The sequence below is a fragment of the Uranotaenia lowii genome, unplaced genomic scaffold, assembly GCF_029784155.1.
Source record: "Uranotaenia lowii strain MFRU-FL unplaced genomic scaffold, ASM2978415v1 HiC_scaffold_757, whole genome shotgun sequence".
NCBI classification, from domain to species: Eukaryota; Metazoa; Arthropoda; class Insecta; order Diptera; family Culicidae; genus Uranotaenia; species Uranotaenia lowii.
In genome coordinates, this window is record NW_026598708.1 from 11,192 (window position 1) to 25,000 (window position 13,809).

The 13,809-nt window shown below is 37.8% G+C and overlaps 2 protein-coding genes across 2 annotated transcripts; one reads left to right on the forward strand and one right to left on the reverse strand.

Moving 5' to 3' along the window:
• The first annotated feature begins 8,723 nt into the window (after window positions 1–8,723).
• LOC129760771 (cytochrome b-c1 complex subunit 7-like) lies at window positions 8,724–9,190 on the forward strand. The gene has a single exon (XM_055758434.1). The coding sequence runs from the start codon at window positions 8,796–8,798 to the stop codon at window positions 9,129–9,131; it is 336 nt and encodes a 111-aa protein (XP_055614409.1). The 5' UTR covers window positions 8,724–8,795; the 3' UTR covers window positions 9,132–9,190.
• Window positions 9,184–11,106, reverse strand: LOC129760770 (low-density lipoprotein receptor-like). The gene is made up of 2 exons (XM_055758433.1): window positions 10,550–11,106; window positions 9,184–10,193 (listed from the first exon to the last, which is right to left on the reverse strand). Exons 1-2 carry the CDS (start codon window positions 10,815–10,817, stop codon window positions 10,078–10,080), a joined length of 384 nt encoding a protein of 127 aa, XP_055614408.1. The 5' UTR covers window positions 10,818–11,106; the 3' UTR covers window positions 9,184–10,077.
• Between the last annotated feature and the right edge of the window lie 2,703 nt (window positions 11,107–13,809).

Sequence of the window (13,809 nt, forward strand, 5' to 3'; positions counted from 1 at the left end):
ATGTAGAATGAAAAAAAAAACACAAAACAAACCTAACCCAAGCAAGACTATGGGATGGAACAAAAAGTTCAATGGAAAGACCATGGTTCCTGATAAATCCTGTCAACCGGCTTTGAATGGAAATGTTTCACCACCACAATGGAAAATAGGCCGCCCCGTTTCAAACTGTTTTGTTTAGCAACGGAACAAACTAGGGAGGGGTGGGACTGCAAAACGGCGATGGCGCTGGTATAATTTTTTGCTGCCTCGCCGCCAATTTTCCACAACCACGGCGCGCGGCTGAATGGAGTTTAGTTGGCGGACGAGGATAGTTCCCTGTAGGATTCACTCCCAGCAGGAGGCCAAACGAAAACTAGGTTAAGCAGCAATAAGGATACGAATCGATAAATACTCGGCCGGCCTATCAACGACGTCACCATCCCTCCTCGTTGGTTGGTTGGAGGCGAATGAGTCAGTCACTTGAGATGGAGGAGGGAGATGTGGAGGGAGAAAGTGCAGCCCATAAGGCGGAAAAAATTTCTGCCTTATTATAACTTAAATCAGCCCCCACCATTCTCAGCCCCAAGGCGCGTGTGAACCTTGCGGCATGGAAAGGAAATTAAAATTTATTTATTTAACGAACCTCCTGGCAGCGAACTTGAAACTTCCGTTTTCTTTTTCTTCCGGTCAGCTTAGTCAAGGTTTGCTTGTGATTTGTGGCATGTGTCCTTAGGAAGAAGATTTCTTGCTTTTTTTAAATTATAAATCATTTTTTATACATTTATAAGACGAGTATTATTTCCGTCTGCAATCTCATTGCTTATGCACATGGTGTCAGTACTGTCTTGAAAGTATTGATACAATTGCCCTTATTTACATATTAAATAGCACAAGACCTAACGCGAACTGATTGCCTTTAATTGAACGCCTTGTATGTTGTATTGCTCTCAATTTTTTTCTTAGTTCTAGGTCATTTATCAAAATCGTTTGAAATTTGAAGAAGTTGTGGTTATTTTTAAATAATTTAACGCACCGCAATGTACTAATCTTAGTAAAGGAATAATTGAAACATGATAAATCTCACTCGCTCCAAGCTGAAAAGTATTACATGTAAGATTACTAAAAGGTCACATGCCAAATTTCATCAAGATCTGACCATAGGGAGGGTTTGCTTAAGTCTCAAGCGTTAAATGTATTTTAAGGTAAATATTTTGTGCGAGAAGAACAAAACTAGTGTAACCAAACGCACAAACTGTGATAACTCAGGAGACGAGGAACCTCATTTCCGAAAAAGACCTCAAATGACGCAAATAGAAATTCAAAACTTGCGTCCCCGGAATACCTTCTAAAATCCATCTCGCGTTCAAGCCCCTTGAGACGATCATCTCGTGGCCTTATCAGTTATTTAATTTGAATAATGGTTTCACTCAATTTGAGCCTATCACAATACGATTTGACATGCACGCTCCCACATCATAAGAAGCAAAAAAAAAAAATGAACCATTGAGTACCTAATTCTATACGTCTGTATACTTATCACCACGTTGAGCTCACACTTGACTGAGCTCTACAATGGGAGAAAACTGCTGACCGAAACTAAACTTTGCAGCCAGACGCTGCTGATTTGTAAATACAGCATTCAAATCTAATAATAATTGTACTCACTTTTGCAAAGGGCTTCAATTAAGCGATTTGATTCTTGATAATATAACTTAAATTTTATGTCATTTGTGAGTTCCAATGAAGTTCCTTAATTTAGTTTTGATGAAAATTTGATCATGTTGAAAAAAAGATTTGTTTCCCAGTTAAATACTAATACAGAATGTTTTAGTTTCGTATCGTTTGTTGCAATCTCAGAATTTCCTCATGCGCAGTTTCCCGTGTAATTAAGCTGATTTTTCAATATGCACCCTTTTGTTGATCTCAGTTTATCATCAGCAAAAAAACGTTGATTATTTGATGCACATGTTTGGAATAGATTTTTAACCTCTTAAATGAAGATTTTTTTTAAATGAAAACTTATATTTGTAATTAAAGGATTCGTTCAATTCGTATTCTGTGATAACACAAAAATATATCGATAAAATTATCATGTGCGAGTGATAACGTTGCTAGACTTGAACGGCAGAATAACTGCGTGTATTTTTTTCCTTTTTTAAAGGAATTTAACCCATTAAGGTCATTCTTCCTAGACTGCGTGTAAATCGATTATTGGTTTGTTAAAAAAATCAAATTATCTTTCTTTTTAAAGTTCGATATGTATATAAAACAAAAAAAAAACCCAGTTAAGATTCCTGTCGATCTAGTCCAAATTGGTGAGACTTTTGTTTGACGCCTGCCATCAAACTCTTCTTCACCACAGAATGCCAGTTTTCTTTGTACTATTTCTCGCTGATAACAGTTTTTTTTATCTTCTTAAAGTTTTGCTTAACTATCGCATAGTATTTTTTGAATGGACGAAGTTCGTTTATATTGGGATGGGTCATATTCTTGGGCACAGCCTGAATGTTGTTAGCGGCATACCACTCCGTGGCCTTTTTTCCATAATGGCAGGATACGAAATCAGGCCAAAACAGCACAGTCAAGTCATGTTCCTTTAGGAAAGGCAGCAAACACTTTTGAAGATACTCTTTCTCATAATTTTCCTGGTGGACGGTCCCAGTTGCTACGAAAATATCACTTTTCAAGCCACAGGTACAGATAGCTTGCAAACGAGATATTTCTCAGCACACTTTGATAGATTAATATACTTGAAAATGTCTGCCTTTACCTGCCTGTTGCTATATAATACTTTAATAATTGTAATACAGCAATCTGTCTGAAGTCTGCCTTGGCGTAGGTTTCGCCCTCCATTGCCACGCATTGTGTATTGCTCTGCTGATGTATGCCAAGACAACACCTACCTAGACTCTTGGCCTTCCTAAGACATTAATTTGCCCTTACCGCGCTTCTCTGAACAAGATGGTTATGAAAAGTTGTCCCCTGTTGATCCAACTAAATGTTCAGGTCCTGACTGCATACCGCCATCGATTTTAAAATATTGTGCTGCATCCCTAGGTGGCCCGATTTGCAGTGTTCTAAATCGGTCACTTAATGAACGATCGTTCCCTAGCGCGTGAAAAGTCACGGCTATTTCTCCAATATTCAAATCGGGAAATGCGCACTAAGTCTAAAATTACCGTCCCATCTCAATTTTGAATTCTATCTCCAAAGTATACGAAGCTTTGATACAAGAAAGACTGTACGCCGCCGTTAAACCTTTCATATCCGAATCACAGCATGGCTTTGTGAAGAAGAGGTCGACTGTTAGCAATTTGATGTGCTACGTAAGCTCAATCAGCAATAGCCTGGAAAAAGGTTGTCAAGTGGACTCGATTTATATCGATTTTGCATAAGCTTTCGATCGAGTCCCGCACGATTTACTTATTAGAAAATTGGACCGACTTGGTTTTTCAACTTGGTCGCTCGAGTGGATCAAGTCGTATCTCACAAATTGCTGTGCTTTCACGAATATAAATGGATCGCGATCTTGTATATTCGAAACCCCGGCAGGAGTACCCCAAGGAAGCCACCTTGGACCGCTACTTTTCATAACATTTGTAAATGATCTATGTGAAAAACTGAACTCCGACAAGCTCCTCTATGCTGACGATCTGAAGCTTTTTAGGAGGATTCATAGTAGTAGAGATTGTATGGCACTGCAAGCTGATATAGCTAGGCTTAAAAGCTGGTGCCGCTTGAACGAGATGCAGGCTAGTGCAAAAAAAAAAAAAAATACAAGATAGTAAATTTTTCTCGCTCACGAAACATCGACAATTTTGACTACAACCTATCAGAAAGTTATCTGGAAAACGTGAAATCCATATCAGATCTCGAAGTGAAGATTAATAACAGGCTCACATTTGTTGAACATATTGCAATTACTTCCGCAAAAGGTTTTTCTGCATTAAGATTTCTGCGTCGAAATACCGAGGATTTTGACGACATCTATACGTTGAAAGCTGTTTACTGCACATCAGTACGCAGCATTATGGAATACGCTGCTCAGATATGGGCTCCTTTTCAGAGCACACAGAGTTACCGCCTGTTCGTCACTGCGGCTCCCGGCTTTCTGTTTCCCCCAGATCCAGGCTTCCTAGCTGTCGGCAAACGTATCCCAAACACTTTTATAACTCTGGTAACGGTCGATTTGGCCGTATTCAACGTTATTGGTACAGCGAGTGTGTTGTTTTTGACAATGGCTAACCGAACTAACGGGTTGTAAATGTGTCAGTCGATAAGTGTAGCCTGTGGTGCACCGGGACATACCTCACAGTATTGCAGTCCTTGCTGCGCTAAAGCAGGGCACTGGTACAGTCGACCGTATTGTCGCATCCATCATCTTTTGTTTCCATCCTTCGATTCATAGAGGTTCAACTAATCAGTAAACTACTATTTCGTAACGCACAACTGGATGTGACACGTATATTTTTCTAGCTACTCATGGGATTCACAAGTGATTAAAAATACTATAACTAAAAACGATAAGAGAAAGAAGGAGGAGAGTGCGGAGAAGGGTGCATGTCCTAATCCGTTCGGTGTTGGGAGTCTACGATGATCTCCAGCTAGGAAGCTTGCTGTCCAACTGGTTGAAACTCCAGAAGGCTCCATAGCGGAAGAAAAGAGAAAGCCTGTCAGCTCTCCAGAGAAGGAAAAAATTCCTGTGCCGAAGGCAATGAAAGAAGCGTTGACGGAAATGAAAGCTTTGACTAGCTTGGTTTTGAGCAAGCAAAACATTCATAAGGAGGTCAAGGACAAGCTTGTAAAGGCTTTGGCTCTTTTTACAGAGCAAACAAAGCAGTCCTGGAGATGGTAAGTACGCTAAATGGCAGCGCTACTAGTAGGAGAACAGAGGCGGAGAAACCCTCTAAGGCGAATGTCAGTCGCCCGAAACGGATCGATGCCTTCGTTCAAACGGTGAGGAATGAGCTCATTACTCCGAGAAGCTCTAAGAGTGTAAAGAGGAAACGAGGGTCACCAGGTGATCCAAGACCTGGCACCCTAAAGAAGAGGGCCCGAGACCCGATGGTTCGACAGGATCCTGGCCAATTTAAAGGCAAGGACGACAGGCCCAAAGAGGGAGCCCCCTCCGAATGGCAGACAGTGACGGGTAAACACCGTAAGGAGAGAGCTAGACATAGTGTTAGTTAAAGACCCCTATTATAAAACCCTGAATGGCTCAAATCGGTTTACCGATCTGGCCACAATGGGGATGACAGGAAAGTTTCCCATACAAGAAGTGGTCACATCGAATGATGAAGGCTTCGTGATAGCCAAAGTCAATGGGATCTTCTTCTGTAGCTGCTACGTTCCGTCGAGGTGGAGCTTGTAGAAATTTAGCGCTACGATGCGTAAGATGCTCACAGATCGAAGCCCTGTTATTATCCCGGGGGATTTCAATGTGTGAGTCCAGGAATGGGGTAGTTCCCTTACGAACGCCAGAGGACAGAGTCTACTTGAAGCACTTGCAAGACTGAACGTCCAGGACCTACTACCATAAAGAGAGCTACAATACATGACGAGCGAAGGATTTAAGAGAATGGATGTGACAGCTGGAGTACCGCAAGGGTCGATACTGGGCCCGGTTATGTGGAATATTACGTATGATGAGCTGCTGACATTGAGCTTGCCAGAGGGAGTAAAGTTGGTTGGTTTCGCGGACAATGTCGTGCTACTAGCGACGGATTACTCAACAGAAATCGTCCAGCTAAGAGCTTCAGAGGCTGTAGAAGAGGTAGAGAGCTTCATGCACTCCAAGAGTTTGCAGTTGGCTCACCACAAAACCTGAGTCCATATATCAAACCTGATTTCATCGCAAACAGGCAGGATTACAGTTGTATCATGCACTATCTACAACAGCAATAGCCGCACTCACGAGGATAATGGCGAACAACTCCGGGATTCGAAGAGTCAGCGAAGGATGATGTCGAGTGTAGTTTCGTCAATCCTTCGGTATGGAGGGCGGCCTGGAAATCTGATCTTAACATCAAATGTAACCAGCTGAACAGTGTATAGAGGCGAATGAATTTGCGGGTCGTCAGTGCATACCGCACCGTTTCGTCGGTTGCGGCATGCATTGTAGCGGGAATCAGGCCCATCTCGATTTGGACTTCTATTGCTACGAAAATAGAGGCACGAAATACGTGAGAACACGAGCCAGAGATAGCTCCATGGCCAACTGGCAGCAGCTGTGGGACAGCTTAGAAAGAGGAAGGTGAACCCATCGTTTGATCAAAAACATCAAGGAGTGGATGGAGAGAAAGCATGGCGAAGTGGATTTCTACAAGATGCAATCCCTGACTGGTCATGGATGCTCCATGAAGTATCATGAAGGACATATGGCCTCGCCGATCTTCCTAACATGCGGTGACGCGGTCGAGACACCCGAAAACGTGGTATTCTTTGGTCCAAGATTTGAAGAGGAACGTGCCAACATATTCATCGCCTGCAACATGCTGCAAAAGATCTGTGATGATATCAACACTTGGCATACAGTCTGCGATGAGCTCGCCCGGATAATCACTGTTTTGCAAAGGAGTTGGAGACTTATACAAATTGAGTTCGACGTAGGATAACCTAACTTTACTAAACTGAATGGGTCAGAAGCAATCAAATAAACTACGATAGACTATCAGCGTAGTTGATCGGACCACGACGGTTGTATACCCCTGATGAATGATAAGAAAAAATACGGCGAATTTAAGTTGACCACATTTTGATCCGAACACCCTTTTATCAAGCTTATCGGTCACTAAATATTGATTCTAAATTTTGGAATAAACCTCTGCATGACTCATAGGGTTGAATAGAAGACACAAATGCTCTGAATACCAAGTCATCTGAAAAAACGCTCAACATTTATGGTTTCTGCCTATCAACCGCGCCATTGTCGTTTATGTTCAATAAATTTCAAAATACATTGTCGTAAAAGAAAATTCTAGCTTACCTGCTGTGAGAATGCAGGGAACACCTTACTTTTTATCGCACATATTTTTTAAAACCAGCACTACAACTGGTTTGGAAGTTCAGAACACCTTGAATTTTATGATTTTTCTAGTTTTAATTATCTGGTGAGTTTACTTTTTATACTCCACATATACTGCCGCTATTCGCAAGACTGTCCCATATGCATTTTCGTCATTTTTCAGTTTATCTCAAAAATCGTTCAAATAAAGTTAGTTCTTCAATTTAGACTAAAAACTTTCATAACTTTGTTCTCAACATATGTGAAAAAATACCAAGTCATGCCTGTCCCATATGAAATATACCCGCAAAGCTGTCCCATATGTATATTTTTACAGAATGCTTTAAATTTGCTCCTCTAATTTACGTTAATTTTACAAATATTCATACAATGTGTGCAACAAAATAAGCATTTATTGAAATTACAAAATTTAGACTAGATAAAACAGTACAGTAAAGTAAAAAATAACAATTTCCATAATTTTTACAAGCTAAGTTTAGCCTAATGGGTAAATTTCACCAAACTGTGTTTTTTTAGTTTCGCATGAGGCTTATTGAATTCTTCGTTGTAAAACATGGAAAATAGTCAGCTACTAAGCCATATTTTTTAAGGTTTTTGTCATGCTGTTATTTGCTGCTTGGACTTTCATAAAATCTGATCCAAAATACGCGTACCTGGTAGCACACGCGTACGACCTATGTATTGATTTTTCTCATTAAATATTTGCAGCCAAGATGCTTCGATTTTTCTGATTCAGCATTAATTTAATTTGTAGATTGTCTTTCTTAAAAGAATATCGACCGAAAAACTTTCCAAAAGATGAAGGTAAAGGTTGTTTTATTCATGGAACGTTGTTATTCATTTTATTCTAGACCCACTCAATTCTTACGATAAACTTTCTTTATCTTTGACTATCTAAACATGTCATAAACATCATTTTAAACTTATTTTTATCAGTAAACAACCAGTAAAGTGAATAATACAGCGCAGATAGAGAGAATCAAAATGATCAACTGGCAAAAGAAAAGCCAAATATGGGACAGCTTTGCGGGTATATTTAATCCGCATGCGAAATATACTCGCATAGCTGTCCCATCATTATTTTCTCCTCTGCATCAACAATTTCCAAAGCAAAAATACATTGGACGAAATTCTACAACAATTATCTTAATGTCTGTGAAGAAAGAAATAGAAAAGGTAAAGTTTCAACCGAGAAATCCACGAAAGTTTATAAAAATCTTTAAAGCCGTTTTTCTCGGTTCGTTGTTTTTGCATATGGGACAGACTTGCCGGCAGCGGCAGTATAGGTATAGCTTTGAATTATCTTTCTACCTTTGTCTGGTGGCTTAAATTGGAGTTAAGAAAAGAATTGTTGAAGAAATTGTAAAAAAAAGGTTGATAAACTGTTTCTTGATTTCAAAGCACTATTTCCAAAAATTGCTTGAGGTCTAGTTAAAATACTAAAGCTTTGGTTTGCAGGATCAAAATCTTATAACCTGACATTGTGGCTGAATCTATGCTATGTTTATGTTTTTTCTAAACTTGTAGAGAGTTCTAGAGGGTCGTTCAACGAAGATACTTTCAATTTTGTTTCAGGAAAATCGTCTCAAACTTTGTTTAACAGAAGACTCGTGTGAAGGTAGTCGCAAACACAACTTTTTCAGCCTACTGAGCGTTATTTGATTTTTCTTTTTCAAATTTTTCATTCAAGATTCCAATATTTCATACTCAGTAGGCTAGTGTATCAATCAGGAAACACATTTTGTAGTCATTTTGTGAAAAAAAATCAGCTTTTCATTCGGTGTGCCAAAAAATGTCCTACTGCGCTCGCAAGGGACCACTGCAGGCGTCCAAACTTGGGAAGTGGGCCTATAATTTCGCCGGATTCAACCAGTACGGGCTGCATCGGGACGATTGCCTCAGTGAACATGATCCGGATGTCCGGGAAGCTGTTCGCCGGTTGCCCCAACATCTGAAAGACGATCGCAACTTCCGGTTCACGAGGGCTCTGCATCTTTCGATGACCCATACGGTGCTCCCGAAGGATCAATGGACCAAGTACGAGGAGGACTACAAGTATCTGGAACCCTATCTGGAGGAGGTGCGAAAGGAACGGGAAGAGAAAATCAGCTGGATGTCGAGATACTGAATGTCGAATTGTGTGGCATAAATTGAAGTGGAATAATAAACGGAATTTGTGTTTAGAAATTTTATTTAAAATTTTCTTAGGGTCTAAATATTCTTAAGATAATAAAACTGGTTATAAAACATCGGTTTATACAGATTGGTTCTCTAGGTGCCTCAAATAATAGTTTTCGAGTTTCTAATGGGTAAACTGTTTCGTATTGCTTTAAGTTTGTGTCTTGGTATTGCTTTGCCGTGTTTGTCTTTTGATAGTGAAATTTCTTAAAGAATTTTCCTTAAGATATTCATATCCTTTCTAATCGTTCGTTGATTGAAAGTCGTCATTCAAAGGGTGCTCGACACCCAAAAAACAAGGTTTCCAATCCACACTTTTCATTTTTCTCATCTTTCACTTGAAGATCATCTTTCTATCGGAAGATTCGTTTTAAACATTTGTTTCCTAAAGCCGAATGTTTATTTTCGTTTTGTTTGTTTTCTTGCAATGTGTTTTGTGTTTTCTTTTAAAAGCATCTCTAATCATGATAAATATTCAATATTTTAGTTAAAGATAAACTTTACTAAGTATTTAAGTGCTCTACTTCTAAAATCTAATTTTAGTCATTTATATTATATGTACAATGTTTACTTTTTCTGTTTCAGTCATACTCATTCGACTCACTTAGTCATTTTGTAAGCAACTGCTCAAAATGTCTTCAATAGAACGCTGAAAGATTGAGATATAGATTCTTTTTTTATTTAAGTTTTTGGCGAATATCCGAACAAGATTGGCACAGTTAAGTATAGAAAAAATGTTTTAAAATTCAATTCAATTGCTTTAAACTTGAAATTGAATAAATTATGCAACTTGAATTTACGAAATAAATCTTAAGCAATGGTGTTGTTCTTGATTTTTGCATCATGAAGTCTAAAGTTAAAGTCCATAACTTTCTAGTTTGCTCGTTAGAGACTTATTACTCCTGCCAATTTCCGGTGATCCTTCCGGTTCGGCTTCGCTGTTTCGATCGGCTAACAACTGGTAAAATCATGGACGGAGACGCAGTTTCTTCGAAAGCAGGGGCAGGGCAACCTAAAACAAAAAAAAATGAATTGAACTTATTTAAAATCTATAAAAAAAGGTTTATAACATGTACAGTCCGGTGCAGTCAGGTGACGTGACTCGCCAAATTTTACCTCTTATTCCTGACTTTTGAGGGCGCTCAAGGCAAGATATGTCGGTTGAGGCGAGCTTTGATTGGTGCTCAGAGCTTGTATATGGCGAGTCAGATCACGTGCGTTGAAGAATTTCATTTTAGTTTTCAAAGTCTTAGGCGAAGTATATGTATATAGCCACATCTACGGATTCTCTCGGATTTTAATCGCTTCGAAGACTTGGTATTTCAACTAAATTGATAAAAGGGAACAAACACGATTCAAAATACTCACGACAAACGGCACAGCTCTCTTCGTCACTTCCATCTCCACAGCCATCCCTGCCGGAGCAAACGATGGCCGTCGAACGGCAGTTTCCGTTTCCGCACCTCAGCGGACAGTAGTTCCGGCTTCGGGTGTTTGCACCGGACAAAAGCTTTACGAAAAAGTTCGGCACCGATCGGGATCCGCACAGATGGGGCGGCTCATCGCTTCCATCCCGGCAGGACATGATCGCATTGCAGTACTCGTACTCCGGCAGACATTCGCCGCTGCGACACATGAAGGTGTGCTCCGGACAGCGTCGAGATTTGCGGAAATCACATCCTACCTCGTCCTCCCCTTGCGGGCATTGGACTTTACCGTCACAAATGCCCGCTCTTGAAATGCATCGGCCACTCTTCTCGCAGCGGAACGATAGCTCCGGGCAGTTAGTGATGTTGGATTTCAGCGAAAAGTTGCATTCCTCATCCGAAGCGTCGCTGCAGTCCGGACGCCCATCGCATACGAAGAACCAGCTGATGCAGATTCCACTGGAGCGGCACTAAAGGAAGATACAATATTGATTATTCGTTCAAAAATAATAAATCTTCAGACTGCTACTAAATAAAATAAAACTCTTTTCTAAATATATCTGTTGCATAACTTGCTCATATTAACACATTAAGGGCCGCAAAATCTAAGCCCGAAAACACCGAAATTTGGCATTCTCAATCTCAGGAACGACTGGACCAAATTCTACTTATTAAATATCTTTCAGTTATCTAAAGTTCTGTAACAATAATGCAGAATAAAGTTTCTTTTTTAAATGTATTATATCACAGTTTGCAATAATAGCTGGTTTGAACGATATTTAAGCTACACTTCACTGGAACAAGCTTTAGTGAGGTTTCAATAATATAAAACCAAAATAATGTTTGATTACAAACGATAAAATTTGACTAAAATGTATGTCCATAAAAATTTATTTCTCAGAAAATTTGTGCCTCCAGAAGCTTATAAAAATTAATTTACCTGAATCGTTCTGATAGGTGATTTGGAAGAAAAGAAATTCAATTTCTAGATATTTTCATTATTATTATAAAATTCGTGATCGTCAATATTTGAGTAATGCTTATCAGTAAAATATTTTTTTTTTTTCAATAGTCTCTTAAAAAGCAGTTTATTCTCCCACTCCTTGACACATTTCTTGGGATTAAGCAGTGTTTCCAACATATTTTTTTTCATAATTCAGGAAACCTTGATTATAAAATCAGGATAAATCAGACTTGAATAAAAAAAGCCTAAAGGATTGCTATTTTTATGGATTCTACACCCCTTTTTATAGGTAGGGGAAAGTCTTCCTAAATACGCCTAGCAGGTTAAATGCGCCAACGGCCGTTTGACGAAATGGCTGACAAGACAACATATGTAATCAATGCATTTTCAGGGTGATACGCTGTTTTGGGGGTTAAACTCCCCCCCATGAGGGTCCAAAAATGCCAAGCAAAATGTTCTTCTTTATACTCAAAATAACGAATTCTCAATAAAATGTTGATGATCGACAAAATTATACAATAGTAACAATATCTTTTCAGAAATATCGACAAAACACAAAAATTTTATCCCAGTTCGATCATTCTACTTCAGTTTTTCTAAAAATTTCTAACTTGTTGATAGAAATTTGATCCCGAATATCCTATTCAAATGGGATAAGACTAAACTTGCCAAATCACTCAGATTTTGCCTGAATTTTTACACTTGTTTTGCAAAATAAAACAAAAATTTAAATTGAATCACGGATATGATGTATTTTGCGTCTAAAATTTTTGAGTAAATTTTAACAAAATTATATGAACGTTTTATGAAAGCAAAATATGTGATTTGAAATGGACTGATGTTTTTCAATAAACACAAGTTAAGTCTTTTTCGGAGTTCGGATTCTGTATCCGGTTTATTTTTACTGGACTCAGTTTGGATCATCATTGCGCAAAAATCCTGATCCGAATCTCGATTTTGGATTTCATACTTCTATATTCGAAACTCATCATTTCGGAATATTAAGAGAAAGTATTTAAAATTACAAACCATTTTTGAGTTTTGAAATTTTTACTTTATTTCTTATGCAGAATTGGAACTAAGAAAGTTTCATAATGTTGATTCAAAATTGAAAAATCTTAAACAGTTTCATCATTCGCAATTTTCATACAGATTCACAAGTTCAATATCGAATAAATAACTGAAGAAAGAATTCACATTTAAAGTAAAAAAATCAGAATTCAAAAAAGAGATTTCTGGTTGAAAATTCTGATCAAAATTTCGCTTTTTGGCTTACAATTGGTGAGAATTATTATCTAGAGTTTAAATTGCAAAAACCGTTTTCAAATTCGCAATCTAGATTTTGAACTCATGATTAAAAGGCAGTACTTAGATTCGGATTCAAAATTAAAAACTCAGATTCAACTCGAAGTTAAGTTTTAAAATCAAAATTAAAATATTAATGCGAGCATTTCATTAAGGATTCAAATTACAGGCCATCGCAGTTTCAAAATTTTGATTCTAGATTTAAAATAAAAATTTTATATTAAATCAGAGTCAATTTGAAACACAAACCAGAGGAATCACAAATTTAAAATACAATTTTAGGATTATTTTTTATTTCACAGGATTATAATCATGAAATAAATTATCAATGGTAATTTTATGAGGCCAAAAAACTTGTATTTAATTTTCAAGTTAAAATTCAACTGAAAACATATTTTACAGGTTTTTTGTTTAACATTATTTATATTGCAGATTCTTCTTAAAAAAGGTTCAAACTTAAATTTTTAATTTTAATCTGGAAGAAAATAAATCTGATTATAACCGCAAATTTGATCTACTTTCTAATTTAAGTAAATATAAAAAGTTTTTCTTTGAAATGAATCTTCAAATCCCTATTTTTTAACTTCTTGGCAAATCGGCAACTTCTAGAACTTGTTTTCGAAAATTTGAATATATTCCTCACTTTGAATGTAAAAAACCTAAATAATTATATAAAACTTTTATTTTTTTTAACTATTCCTTATGTATGCATAGTTCAAGCAAAAATGTTATAGGATACGGCTCTGTTTTGATACTTTTTGAAGCAATATTTGACTTTTAAAATTATACGGAAAGAAGCTCAAAACAACACGGAGAAAAAAAAACGACTGCTTGGTATAATTGATTCAACAATACTGCCGTTCCAAGCAAGACTGTCCCTTATGACTTTTGGGTCATTTTCACTTCTTTGCTGGAAACACCCTCTTTTAGTG